This window comes from Montipora capricornis, chromosome 2, assembly GCF_036669925.1.
Source record: "Montipora capricornis isolate CH-2021 chromosome 2, ASM3666992v2, whole genome shotgun sequence".
NCBI lineage: Eukaryota > Metazoa > Cnidaria > Anthozoa > Scleractinia > Acroporidae > Montipora > Montipora capricornis.
This window is the reverse complement of record NC_090884.1, coordinates 13574318-13589317: the sequence shown is the minus strand read 5'-3', so window position 1 is coordinate 13589317 and position 15000 is coordinate 13574318. Positions and strand designations below refer to the sequence as shown.

Genomic DNA, 15000 nt, shown 5'->3' with positions numbered 1-15000 from the left:
TTCGAGTTCCATGGGTATAAAACTTAAAACTGGTTTGCTTTAAAATCAGAAAAGAACCAATTCACCGTTGCTGTTGAGAAAAGTGTATGCCAGGCAAAACAAGTTGCATCTCGGTAGCCTAAAAGTTAACTGACAAAATAATTTGCCTGTGTTTAAATTAACAAATACACCAATACATCACTAACGTTTCATGTTTAACCAGAGAATTAGGGAAGCAGATGTTCGAAGGTGTAATAGCTGTTGAGTTTTATTCCTCAGTTATCGAGTTCCATAAGTATAATAAAACTTAAAAATGGTTTGCTTTAAAATCAGAAAAGATCCAATTCACCGTTGCTGTTGAGAAAAGTGTATGCCAGGCGAAACAAGTTGCACCTCTGTAGCCTGAAAGTTAGCTGACAAAATAATTTGCCTGTACATCAATACATCACTAACCCGTTTCATGTTTAACCGGAGAATTAGGGAAGCAGATGTTCAAAGGTGTAATAGCTGTTGAGTTTTATTCCTCAGTTATCGAGTTCCATGGGTATAAAACTTAAAACTGGTTTCCTTTAAAATCAGAAAAGAACCAATTCACCGTTGCTGTTGAGAAAAGTGTATGCCAGGCAAAACAACTTGCATCTCGGTAGCCTAAAAGCTACATCACTAACGTTTCATGTTTAACCGGAGAATTATGTTCCAAGGTGTAATAGCTGTTGAGTTTTATTCCTCAGTTATCGAGTTCCATGGGTATAAAACTTAAAACTGGTTTGCTTTAAAATCAGAAAAGAACCAATTCACCGTTGCTGTTGAGAAAAGTGTATGCCAGGCAAAACAAGTTGCATCTCGGTAGCCTAAAAGCTACATCACTAACGTTTCATGTTTAGCCGGAGAATTATGTTCCAAGGTGTAATAGCTGTTGAGTTTTATTCCTCAGTTATCGAGTTCCATGGGTAAAAAACTTAAAACTGGTTTGCTTTAAAATCAGAAAAGAACCAATTCACCGTTGCTGTTGAGAAAAGTGTATGCCAGGCAAAACAAGTTGCATCTCGGTAGCCTGAAAATTAACTGACAAAATAATTTGCCTGTGTTTAAATTAACAAATACACCAATACATCACTAACGTTTCATGTTTAACCGGAGAATTAGGGAAGCACATGTTCGAAGGTGTAATAGCTGTTTAGTTTTATTCCTCAGTTATCGAGTTCCATAAGTATAATAAAACTTAAAAATGGTTTGCTTTAAAATCAGAAAAGAACCAATTCACCGTTGCTGTTGAGAAAAGTGTATGCCAGGCAAAACAACTTGCATCTCGGTAGCCTGAAAGGTAACTGACAAAATATTTTGCCTGTGTTTAAATTAACGAATACACCAATACATCACTAACGTTTCATGTTTAACCAAAGAATTATGTTCGAAGGTGTAATAGCTGTTGAGTTTTATTCCTCAGTTATCGAGTTCCAGAAATATAAAACTTAAAAATGGATTGCTTTAAAATCAGAAAAGAACTAATTCACCGTTGCTCTTGAGAAAAGTGTATGCCAGGCAAAACAAGTTTCACCTCTGTAGCCTGAAAGTTAGCTGACAAAATAATTTGCCTGTACATCAATACATCACTAACGCGTTTCATGTTTAACCGGAGAATTAGGGAAGCAGATGTTCAAAGGTGTAATAGCTGTTGAGTTTTATTCCTCAGTTATCGAGTTCCATGGGTATAAAACTTAAAACTGGTTTCCTTTAAAATCAGAAAAGAACCAATTCACCGTTGCTGTTGAGAAAAGTGTATGCCAGGCAAAACAACTTGCATCTCGGTAGCCTAAAAGCTACATCACTAACGTTTCATGTTTAACCGGAGAATTATGTTCCAAGGTGTAATAGCTGTTGAGTTTTATTCCTCAGTTATCGAGTTCCATGGGTATAAAACTTAAAACTGGTTTGCTTTAAAATCAGAAAAGAACCAATTCACCGTTGCTGTTGAGAAAAGTGTATGCCAGGCAAAACAAGTTGCATCTCGGTAGCCTAAAAGCTACATCACTAACGTTTCATGTTTAGCCGGAGAATTATGTTCCAAGGTGTAATAGCTGTTGAGTTTTATTCCTCAGTTATCGAGTTCCATGGGTAAAAAACTTAAAACTGGTTTGCTTTAAAATCAGAAAAGAACCAATTCACCGTTGCTGTTGAGAAAAGTGTATGCCAGGCAAAACAAGTTGCATCTCGGTAGCCTGAAAATTAACTGACAAAATAATTTGCCTGTGTTTAAATTAACAAATACACCAATACATCACTAACGTTTCATGTTTAACCGGAGAATTAGGGAAGCAGATGTTCGAAGGTGTAATAGCTGTTTAGTTTTATTCCTCAGTTATCGAGTTCCATAAGTATAATAAAACTTAAAAATGGTTTGCTTTAAAATCAGAAAAGAACCAATTCACCGTTGCTGTTGAGAAAAGTGTATGCCAGGCAAAACAACTTGCATCTCGGTAGCCTGAAAGGTAACTGACAAAATATTTTGCCTGTGTTTAAATTAACGAATACACCAATACATCACTAACGTTTCATGTTTAACCAAAGAATTATGTTCGAAGGTGTAATAGCTGTTGAGTTTTATTCCTCAGTTATCGAGTTCCAGAAATATAAAACTTAAAAATGGATTGCTTTAAAATCAGAAAAGAACTAATTCACCGTTGCTCTTGAGAAAAGTGTATGCCAGGCAAAACAAGTTTCACCTCTGTAGCCTGAAAGTTAGCTGACAAAATAATTTGCCTGTACATCAATACATCACTAACGCGTTTCATGTTTAACCGGAGAATTAGGGAAGCAGATGTTCAAAGGTGTAATAGCTGTTGAGTTTTATTCCTCAGTTATCGAGTTCCATGGGTATAAAACTTAAAACTGGTTTCCTTTAAAATCAGAAAAGAACCAATTCACCGTTGCTGTTGAGAAAAGTGTATGCCAGGCAAAACAACTTGCATCTCGGTAGCCTAAAAGCTACATCACTAACGTTTCATGTTTAACCGGAGAATTATGTTCCAAGGTGTAATAGCTGTTGAGTTTTATTCCTCAGTTATCGAGTTCCATGGGTATAAAACTTAAAACTGGTTTGCTTTAAAATCAGAAAAGAACCAATTCACCGTTGCTGTTGAGAAAAGTGTATGCCAGGCAAAACAAGTTGCATCTCGGTAGCCTAAAAGCTACATCACTAACGTTTCATGTTTAGCCGGAGAATTATGTTCCAAGGTGTAATAGCTGTTGAGTTTTATTCCTCAGTTATCGAGTTCCATGGGTAAAAAACTTAAAACTGGTTTGCTTTAAAATCAGAAAAGAACCAATTCACCGTTGCTGTTGAGAAAAGTGTATGCCAGGCAAAACAAGTTGCATCTCGGTAGCCTGAAAATTAACTGACAAAATAATTTGCCTGTGTTTAAATTAACAAATACACCAATACATCACTAACGTTTCATGTTTAACCGGAGAATTAGGGAAGCACATGTTCGAAGGTGTAATAGCTGTTTAGTTTTATTCCTCAGTTATCGAGTTCCATAAGTATAATAAAACTTAAAAATGGTTTGCTTTAAAATCAGAAAAGAACCAATTCACCGTTGCTGTTGAGAAAAGTGTATGCCAGGCAAAACAACTTGCATCTCGGTAGCCTGAAAGGTAACTGACAAAATATTTTGCCTGTGTTTAAATTAACGAATACACCAATACATCACTAACGTTTCATGTTTAACCAAAGAATTATGTTCGAAGGTGTAATAGCTGTTGAGTTTTATTCCTCAGTTATCGAGTTCCAGAAATATAAAACTTAAAAATGGATTGCTTTAAAATCAGAAAAGAACTAATTCACCGTTGCTCTTGAGAAAAGTGTATGCCAGGCAAAACAAGTTTCACCTCTGTAGCCTGAAAGTTAGCTGACAAAATAATTTGCCTGTACATCAATACATCACTAACGCGTTTCATGTTTAACCGGAGAATTAGGGAAGCAGATGTTCAAAGGTGTAATAGCTGTTGAGTTTTATTCCTCAGTTATCGAGTTCCAGAAGTATAAAACTTAAAAATGGATTGCTTTAAAATCAGAAAAGAACCAATTCACCGTTGCTGTTGAGAAAAGTGTATGCCAGGCAAAACAAGTTGCATCTCGGTGGCCTGACAGTTAACTGACAAAATAATTTGCCTGTGTTTAAATTAACAAATACACCAATACATCACTAACGTTTCATGTTTAACCGGAGAATTAGGGAAGCAGATGTTCGAAGGTGTAATAGCTGTTTAGTTTTATTCCTCAGTTATCGAGTTCCATAAGTATAATAAAACTTAAAAATGGTTTGCTTTAAAATCAGAAAAGAACCAATTCACCGTTGCTGTTGAGAAAAGTGTATGCCAGGCAAAACAAGTTGCACCTCTGTAGCCTGAAAGTTAGCTGACAAAATAATTTGCCTGTGTTTAAATTAAGGACGGTGCCTACTAATTAACAATATTTTTGCCCCGGTGTGTGATTATGCAGGAAATGTAGATCTTAACAAGTGTTATTGAAATCCAAAAAGAAAATTGGGGGTAACCACGCATTTTTCAAAGATAATTCATGAATAATATTCGTAAAAAGCTTTAAAATACAAAGCAATGTATGGCGTTCTTTCTCAAATTGAAGCTTAATTATCTCTGAAAAATGCATGGTAACCCCCAATTTTCATTTTGGATACCAAGAGTACTTACTAAGATCTACTTTCTCCGGATAGTTTTAAACCGCGCAAAAGTATCCCTGTATTAGTAAGCATCGCCGATAGGAAATCCGAGTATCTCAAGATGCGCAGAACGTATACGCAATAACAAGAGTAGGTACCGTCCTTAACAAATACACCAATACATCACTAACGTTTCATGTTTAACCGGAGAATTAGGGAAGCAGATGTTCAAAGGTGTAATAGCTGTTGAGTTTTATTTCTCAGTTATCGAGTTCCAGAAGTATAAAACTTAAAAATGGATTGCTTTAAAATCAGAAAAGAACCAATTCACCGTTGCTGTTGAGAAAAGTGTATGCCAGGCAAAACAACTTGCATCTCGGTAGCCTGAAAGGTAACTGACAAAATATTTTGCCTGTGTTTAAATTAACGAATACACCAATACATCACTAACGTTTCATGTTTAACCAAAGAATTATGTTCGAAGGTGTAATAGCTGTTGAGTTTTATTCCGTAGTTAGGGCCAAGTCGCACTAGAGGGCAATTTCGGATTTGTTCAGGACAAATCTGACTTGAAATCGGCCAGTGACAAAAAAAATTGTCCGGAAAGATACAGTCGCACTTGAGAACAAAATATGTGAACAAAACATCACACCATGCTGTCCATCCACAAACCGCGACACCATGGGTCTCAAAATGTTCTCGGCTGACGAAGATGTACGGCGCAAAAAAGTTTAAGATGATCCCGACATTGAGCCGTCTTCGCTGAACTGAAAGGATTCTTGCTACGAGTCAGAACTCGTTGTAGAAGGAGATGGGCTGGGAGTTCCTCGATCGTTGAATATGTAAGGCCTAGGCATCGGATAGATCCATCCTGGTGGATATTGAGGAAATTGTTGCCCCATTTCGTACGGAAAATATTGGTCGCCCGCGCCTGAATTCATGTTGTTGCGAAATGAGAACGTTATCAATTTTACCGCGAAGTCTATCGCATAGAGACTCTGCTACATATCACCTGTCAAATCATTTCCGAATCAAGACACCCTCGCTATTGTTTTCTAAGATTTGTTTCAGTTTGGCCTGCTCCAGAGGTAGTCGACGGCATCTTTGAAGTTTGTCCGTCTGTGACCAAATTTTGTCCTTCGGTGGACAAACCGGTCGCACTTGGTTTTTCATTGTGATGACAGATTTTTGACATAAGTAAACAGTTTTGTCCTCTAGTGCGACTTGGCCCTTATCGAGTTCCAGAAATATAAAACTTAAAAATGGATTGCTTTAAAATCAGAAAAGAACTAATTCACCGTTGCTGTTGAGAAAAGTGTATGCCAGGCAAAACAAGTTGCACCTCTGTAGCCTGAAAGTTAGCTGACAAAATAATTTGCCTGTACATCAATACATCACTAACGCGTTTCATGTTTAACCGGAGAATTAGGGAAGCAGATTCCTCAGTTATCGAGTTCCATAAGTATAATAAAACTTACAAATGGATTGCTTTAAAATCAGAAATGAACCAATTCACCGTTGCTGTTGAGAAAAGTGTATGCCAGGCAAAACAAGTTGCATCTCGGTAGCCTGACAGTTAAGAAATAATTTGTCTGTGTTTAAATTAACAAATACACCAATACATCGATCACGAACGTTTCATGTTTAACCAGAGAATTATGTTCGAAGGTGTAATAGCTGTTGAGTTTTATTCCTTAGTTATCGAGTTCCATAAGTATAAAACTTAAAAATGGATTGCTTTAAAATCAGAAAAGAACCAATTCACCGTTGCTGTTGAGAAAAGTGTATGCCGGGCAAAACAAGTTGCATCTCGGTAGCCTGAAAGTTAAGATATAATTTGCCTGTGTTTAAAGTTATTTGAAATAAAGAGAATAAAGAAATATTTTCCATTTTTTAATTGCATGATGCTGGGCGTTGTAAACCGTGTTTTAGAAAATATTTCAGATTGATTTACTCTGCCTCTGGACTATTTTGACACATCACTCAAAATTAATTTAAAGTAATTTGAGTTATTTGTCGTCGTTAAAACTTTATGACGAAGTCGGCCCAACAAATGTGTCGAGATTAACACCTCTCTTTCCCTTTGTCTCTCGCTCTGCCCTTTTAGTGTGAGTCTTGTTACAACTCCCACTGAGATTTTGGTAATTTTGTTTTTACCTAAACAGCGGGGACCCACATTCCTGACCCAAGTTAAGCTCCTCATGAAACGCAAACTGCAGACTGCAGACTGAGGGTAAAGTGCAGAATGCAGCTTGCAGACCGGGGGTAAAATGCAGCCTGAGGGTAAAATAAATGTTAATAATAAAAAACGAGTCATAAGGATAAATTAAAGAGTGTTTGAAAGACACATCCGAACAGATTAGAAATTTTTAGGGGATAAAAATATGCCTATATCTACCGTTTAAATACTAAAATACGTTTAATAATTCTAATTTTATTTTATCCTTAGGATTCGTTTTTCATCATTAATATTTTATTTTACCTGCAGTCTGCATTTTACCCCTGGTCTGCAGTCTGCATTTTACCCTCAGTCTGCATTTTAGCCCTGGTCTGCAGTCTGCGTTTTACACTGACTGCTTTTAAACAGGGCATCTGACAGGATGCAGCGATGCAGATCCGCATAATCCCTAAAATCCACATCCTCCGCATGATTACGATATTTTTGTGACGATATCGTAGTATAGTCGTACGTGACCCGTTGGCCATGTAACCAGACGTTGATTGACATATCTAACCAATAGCCGTAATTACATGTCAATCAACGTCTGGTTACATGGCCAATGATCACGTACGACTATACTACGATATCGTGACAATTTTCTGCATAAAACTGAAGAAATGCCTGATATTAGTGATAAAGCAGCTGCTAACCATCCTTACAAACATGAAAGCCAAAGAGATTGACTATTTTATTGAAGAAAACACGCCATTTCGTTCGTGAGATTAAAATTCGTGAGCAGTTTCCACGCATTTTTCGGCAATAGAAGCCCGCAATATACATGTATACGTGTATGAAACCGCTGAAAATGGTGATTGATCGAGGAAATGGATCGCGGACCACATTACAAGTTTGCTCCATATCTCCAAGTTGAAACAAAATTCAGGACGACAATCGAAATGATTTTTCATCGCTTTACTTACTTTAGCAAAAGTCGCGACAAAATGCCAACTGCTAACCCTTTTATTTCAACGGTAAAAGCTGGTCGCAAGTTGGCGACTCCTCCAGATATTTTAATCGCAAAGGGGCAGGTCGCAATTTTCAAGTCCTGATAAGGACTAATGAAAAACTGAAAAGCCAAGCTTTCAAATAAATCTCAACATCTGAGGAAAACTTTTAATTTGTCAGAAGATCACTTGAAAAAGGGTTTTCTGGCTACCGCATAAGGTGTCCTTTGAACCATACCTAAAAGCATTTCAGTACAAAGTCCTCAGCTCGATACTATTTACTAATACAAAGTTATTTAAGATAGGTTACATCTCAGAGGATAAATGTTAGTTTTGTAACTCAGAACCGGAAGCTCTACACCATCTCCTTTTTCATTGTAGCCTTGTGCAACCTTTTTGGAAAGATTTCGAATATTTCTTCTTCTTACTGACCAGAAAATTCGTCCACCTTACTCTGCAAGATGTCATGATTGGTATTATTTACGCAAATTGCCCTTTACTAAACTATTTGATACTAGTCGCTAAATCATATATATGGGATTGCAAAAGAAATCTGTCTCCTCCTGTTATAAACGCCTTTAAGCTAAAGGCAAAAGTTAAGTATGAAACGGAAAAGATTATATTTGTAAATGCTAATAACATGGGCAAATTTAATAAGAAGTGGGATTTGTGCAAGGGCTCTGAACCTAACCCATAATCTGTTTTTGAAGTGTGTTTCTTAGAACTGTACGTATTTGGCTGTATATGGAATCCTTTTTTTTTTTCATAATATTTAGGTAGATAGGCATTAGACAAGTATTGTAATGAAGTGTTAGTAAATGCAGTATTGTAAGTACTGTAATTTGATGTTTTAGAATTGTATTTAATTAATGTATGTAAAAAATAAAAAATAAAAAATAATAAGTCATAAAAAAATAAAATAAAATAATTTTATGTTATTAAGTAGGATTGTTTCCATGGCAAGAGTTTGTTGTTATTGTTTGTCTATTACAAGCTATTTTTAGCTAATTCCAGTAAGCCAATCTAGTCCCGTGAGGAATGAATCAATGAATCATTGATTCATTCCTCACCTCCATTAGAACCCACAAATGACCAGCTCCCAACGTCAGTGGCTTCATAGCTCAGTTGGTTAGAGCGTCGCACTGGAATCGCGAGGTCACGGGTTCAAACCCCGTTGAGGTCCTGAATTTTTCAGGCTTCTCTACGTAATTGTAAAAATTGCGTTCATAACTGCGAAGATCATAGCTTCACTTGATTTCATATCCGCAGTTCATATATGATTCATTTCATATACCATTTCATCATTGATTCATTCCTCACGGGACCATTAGAACCCACAAATGACCAGCTCCCAACGTCAGTGGCTTCATAGCTCACTTGGTTAGAGCGTCGCACCGGAATCGCGAGGTCACGGGTTCAAAACCTGAATTTTTCAGGCTTCTCTACGTAATTGTAAAAATTGCGTTCATAACTGCGAAGATCATAGCTTCACTTGAGTATAATAATCATTGTTAAAGGTTTGGCCCATGAAAAATGCAGTCCTGATTTCTATTTTTTGGGTCTCCATTTGTGAATTCAATGGTCAAGGTATTAAACAAAGCATTAAAGTCAATCCATGATGTCTCAAAACTTCTTTGGTGACAGCTCAAAATTTATTGTTAATTACACTGTGTCTCAAAGGAAGGTTGGCAATGTTTACATTTTTTTATTCATTAGCACAAGGCTAAAATAGTTTTCTTTAATCAGTCAGCTGAGAATAAAGAACTGAATACTGAAAGTGCATTCTCTGAAAATTTGAACCAGATACTGTAATCACTAAGCAATGATGTTTTGATATTAGAGATTTTATCTCTTTTGCCAGGCAAGAATTCATAGGTTGTTGATGATTCACTGGCTTGTTATTAAAGTATGTGGGATTTACATGTAAGTACACACTGCACCCATTGACTCCTGGGAGTGAGACTTGACAGATTTTACTGGGCGTCACTAAACACAGGTACGGAACTGAACGAAAGGAAACATACCCGAATAAAGCGGAATATGCCGTAATGAGGCAGAATGACTCTGAATTAAAGCGGAATGACACCGGAATGAAGTGGAATGAACAAGAATGGTACCGGAATAAATATTATACCGGAGTGAGGCGCAACGACACCAGAATAAGGCAGAATAAACCAGAAGAACACCAGAATGAAGCTAGCGTGGACAAAAGAAAAAAACAATTTTTGTGCTTACGGGCTAGCCCGTAATGCACAATGCCATCGGGGTTGTCTGTCTGTCTGAGTGAGTTAGTGAGTGAGTGAGTGAGTGAGTGAGTGAGTGAGTGAGTGAGTGAGTGAGTGAGTGAGTGAGTGAGTGAGTAAACAGTAAACAGTAAACAGTAAATCTTTATTGCGCCTTACTCTCCAAAGGGAGGTATCGGTCTCGTTACAATAAAGGTGATGATATCTACTAGAATAACTAATTAACTAAAAAGATCATACAATTACTTGTAATACAATTGGTATAAAATTATTATTTTAATTATTTTGCATTTAGGAAGTCTTTTCTCTTCTGAAACATTAAATATGTGTATTTACCTATTATCTTTGAAGTGCTTTCGTTTTCTAGGGTAAGTAAATACCGTATTTTATCCTCATCATTAAGGCTTTTGAAAACAACATCGTGTGTTGAAAGGAGAGAATGGAGCTCATTTCTAATGTTATCGTACCCTGGGCAATACATCAAGAAGTGCCGCTCATCTTCTATATAGCCTCTATTGCAGACTAAACACGTTCTTCCATCTACTGGGATTGGTGCACCTCTATTTTCGTATTTCCCAGTCTGTATTCGCAAGCTATGAACCCCCAGACGCAATTTTGTCATACTTATTCTATGTGCTGGGTTTCTGATAGTTTTGAGATAGTCTTCCAATTGGTAGTCGAATTTGACTTCTTTGAGTGTAAATTTCTGTCTAGAGCCTTCGGAAGTGTTGTTGCGAGCCTTCAGCCAATTTCGAATGTAGTCCTTTTTAAGCTGTTTCTTTATGGAGGAACGAGCATTCTTAATGTGTAGTTGGCTTGATGTATTGCCTGTAGAGTGCATTCGTATAGTTTCGTCATTATTTAATACATCAAAAAATTGGCTGTGACTTTTTGCGTGATGAAAGGCTTCCTTTAACAGAGGGTTGACTGTTTTATGCTGTAATCTAAGCGAGTAACTAAATATTGAAGCTTTTATGTCTATACTTGAAGGGTACCGTCCAAGTTCTGCCCTACAGGCAATGTTCTCTGTGTACCATGGGGTATTTAGTGTTTGTTTACAGAACTTGATATGGACTTGTTCGATAGTGCTTTTGTCAAAATGGGTCTTATATGATAATAGCTCCGGTCCCCATATAGTAGTATAGGTTTGACAAGGGCATCAAAAAACTTATTCTTAATTGTAATTGTGGTCGTATCCGAATTGGAGAACAATCGTTTCACTGTCGCAAGAACTTTATAAGCTTTTCTGCTAAGGATGTGAGTGAGTGAGTGAGTGAGTGAGTGAGTGAGTGAGTGTAAGATCACGTGCATGAATCACTAAACTAATGAGGTCTTTATTCATTTTTAACAATTGATGTCCATTTTACAGTTAGTCTGTTTGCCGCCTACTTGTTGCCTTTTCCTTTCTTAATTTTCCTCATGAAAAGAGAAATTTTAGGGAATTTACGGCACGATTTTGACAATCGCGTGATAATTTGATTGGCAAACCTGTTGGGGACGCCGGTAGGATTTGAGCGGAAAAACAGCCTTTAGAGTCAAAATGCCCATAAAACCTCTCCAATGAGCTTTCATGTTGATATTCCAGTAAGATGTCTGATATTTTCGAATTTCGAAACATTTTGTAAAAATCAACTTTCTCTCTGACACTTGCCGACGCGACGTGCATATTTTTGTCATATCTAGATCTCTTATGCGAAAAAATCATAATCAATTCACAATTTGTTTCGTTTGGCTGAAATTGAAAATAAAAATTTCTCATAGGTAGGGGTAAACTTGTCAAGCTGGCATATTGAAATCTGCGGAGATGCGTAAACAAACTTATTTTGGTAGCTACACTGTAGTTGAAGAAAGACGACATTAGAGTGGGTTTTGGGGCAAGGTAATTTTTTCGTCCTGTAAACAACTTTACACTTTGACATGTGCTAATAGACGAGATAGATGCATATTTTTGGCGTGACGAAATCGAGATGTTTAGTTAATGTTGAATTTTGCAGAAATTTAAAATAATTACATGTATATATTCTTGACGGCTAGAAGTAAACTTCATTTTGGATGAAAATTCTTTGTAGCCTGAAAGTTGCTGAGATGGTAAAAGAACTTGAATTTGAAATTTGATGATCTAATTTTGGTAGCTAATTAAAACCAAGACCAACTAACATCAGAAAGGTCATGACACTACCTTTAAATAATTTTCCTGGGGAAAATATTGTGATTTTCATCCAAGCCAAAACGTTTTTGCGGAAAAATCGGCTATCAAGTGACATGCTCATAATTTGTTTCCTCTCTTTGTACATCGCCTGTGATACACAATTACCAGTCTGAGAGAATTACCAGACTGAGTGCTCTTCTTGAGTGAAAAAATAAAATAATAACAAATCCGAAGAAAGCAACTCTTGCGTTGACCTTGATTTTCAAACAGTATCACCTACTACCGAATTCCGTCATGACTCTTTGCACACCCTACTACCTCTTGCCTTCCTTTGGAGTAGAAATGTAGTTAAGACCTCTCCAGTGAGCTTTCAGATTTATTTTTCAGCCATAAGATGGAGATATTTTCGAATTTCTTGTAATTTCTTTATCTGATAAACAACTTTATACTTTGACATGTGCCATTAGATGGGATATGCATATTTTTGGCATGTCGAGATCAAGATGTTTAATGTCGAAATTTTGTAGAATTGTCGTAATAGGCAACTTTCACGATAGCATCATTAAATGTTTGACTACAACTACCAGAATTCATTTTGCTTTTCTTTTGTTGGTTAAATTTTGTATTATCAGCGGGGTAAAAATAACAATAGCTCTTATTAGCACGAGACAAGCAAAACCTGAAGGATTCTGGGACTTGTAGTCAAATGGCATCATCATACAAATGTCCTATTATTTGCTTTTTGCCCTAGAGGAGTAAAATATACACATGTATGTGTCACTCTTTGGCAGGAAAGTGTTAATTTTTATCAAGTTGAGGCAAACCACTGTAAGTGCCTTGTTTCGGTATTATTTTTTTCCTTGATAAAAAACTATACATTGCCTTATTGTAATAATACATCGCCTTATTGTATTAATTATTTTTTATGCAGAACAGTAAGTGGCCATTCCTCTTATTTAGATGAAATACGATGCACGTCTATTGTAAAATTGAATGAAAAACAATGATAAAAGGAGCATAACCATAAAAACTGTTAAGAGGTTTTATATTTTGACCAAGCACTAACCATTTTTACCCTGCTTTCTCCCTTCAGCTCAGAACTTTGGTATTGTGGAGCCATATCCAGAGAACCTCTATCCAATTGAATTTGAAAGTGCCAAGGTTACATGTGTGGCTTTTGATCCTACAGGAGTAAAAACCCCTGAAAAAATAATTTTTTTGAGGATTAGTCGTATTCAAAATTCTGTCGAACTTAAACCCAATGAAAACTTGTTCCTTGAAAACAGAACTGAAGAGTTTCGTGTATCAGGTGGGTACACTGGTTTCTTCAATTTAACTTTATTCATTCAATTCACTGAAAGGGAAGGATACCACAGGTTCTCCACATCAAAGGTATCCACCCACAGCCTGATTTAATAATTATTGACTGAAAGTCGATCTTGATGAGGAAGGAAAACCCCTAGATCGACTGACACTCATCCCACATACATGTACATAATAATTACAATGTATACGATATGACCTTGAGGCTGAGGGTTGAACCCGGGTCGCAGAGGTGAGAGGCACGGTTGATAACTGCTAAGCTGTCCTGACTCCTACATGTTGTTACATTGTACTCTTACAATGTAATAACGTACATGTACTTTACATGTAGGTTAAGGGTAGTCTTTCTCTGGCAGGTTGAATATCCATGCTTGGGGTAGAACATTTTCACAAAATATTATTATTATTATTATTATTATTATTATTATTATGTGCAAAAGTAAGTTGACAGTCTCGACTCGATCCTCACGAGAATCGAGGATCGAGTCGAGGATTGAGACTCGATTCACTCAAAATCAATCTCGATCCTCGACTCTTGATTCTCGCAAAATCACCTAGGCAAAACATTGTCAATAATTATTCATACTCGATTCAACTTTCGCAAAAGCGTTACTTCTCAATTAAAATAACAACAGGAACTGTTTAATAAGAAAACGAGACAGCAGCTATCATTCCTGTGTGTCCTCTCTTCAAAACTACAAGCTAAAAGCGAAACAATGAGCTTTACCATGGGATGGATTTTATCGTGAATCAAATGTAAATTTCCAGTGTAAACAATAAGAGATATTTGCATACCACGCGCCCAACCAAGTAACGCAACGATTCATGTATTTTAAACATCTCTTCTTAAATGCAATGATCTGATGGAAAGTTATATTGAATCTTGGAATCTCTGTGCTAGACTTGTTCACCGGTATCAGGTTTCATTCTTTGCGAGCGAACCGAGAACGGCATCATCGCAGGACGAAGTACATGTGGCAAAAGCTGTTCCATCCAACTTGATACCTTGAATTGGGAGTTCGTATGAGGGCAACATGACTGTTTTGTAAATAATATTTCCCCAATTAACCTGATCCCAGTGACTGCACAGGCGACCCAATCACAATTTAAATGCTCAGTCAACGTGACGGTTTGTAGGGAAACATGAAATGCGGAAAAAAATCGGCTAATCCTAGTTTATAGCGAGGAAAATGCAAGAAATAATTAAACTTACTCTTACCGTACTTCATCTTCTGTCCTTGTGTCGATTTGAGTCACTCTGGGCAAGTTTTGAAATTTGTTCCTATCCTGGTAACCGGTCGTTTCGCCAACGACCTGTTCGCCAACCTATGAAGTCGGTTCGCCAACGTCTAATGTCAGTTCGCCAACGCTTATATGTCAGTTCGCCAACGTCCAAAATACGTTGTGAAATAGATCTGAAATGTATTTACAAATTACCATAAGAAGATATTGGCCGTTTTTA

The 15000-nt window shown here is 36.8% G+C and overlaps 2 protein-coding genes and 1 non-coding gene across 3 annotated transcripts in view; 2 read left to right on the top strand and 1 right to left on the bottom strand.

The window, feature by feature from the left end:
• LOC138038895 (beta-1,3-galactosyl-O-glycosyl-glycoprotein beta-1,6-N-acetylglucosaminyltransferase 3-like) overlaps window positions 1–13379 on the bottom strand; it is a 47613-nt gene extending 34234 nt beyond the window's left edge. The window contains exon 1 of the mRNA XM_068884975.1: window positions 13282–13379. The gene's annotated coding sequence lies outside the window, so the exon portion shown is untranslated. The remainder of the gene's footprint in view (window positions 1–13281) is intronic.
• Window positions 1–15000, top strand: part of LOC138038896 (titin-like) — a 54389-nt gene that overhangs the window by 2306 nt on the left and 37083 nt on the right. Inside the window, exon 2 of the mRNA XM_068884977.1 lies at window positions 13309–13524. Coding sequence (XP_068741078.1) covers window positions 13309–13524 — 216 coding nt within the window. The remainder of the gene's footprint in view (window positions 1–13308; window positions 13525–15000) is intronic.
• On the top strand, window positions 8934–9006 carry Trnas-gga (transfer RNA serine (anticodon GGA)). Its single transcript has one exon. It is a non-coding gene; the product is annotated as a tRNA-Ser (tRNA).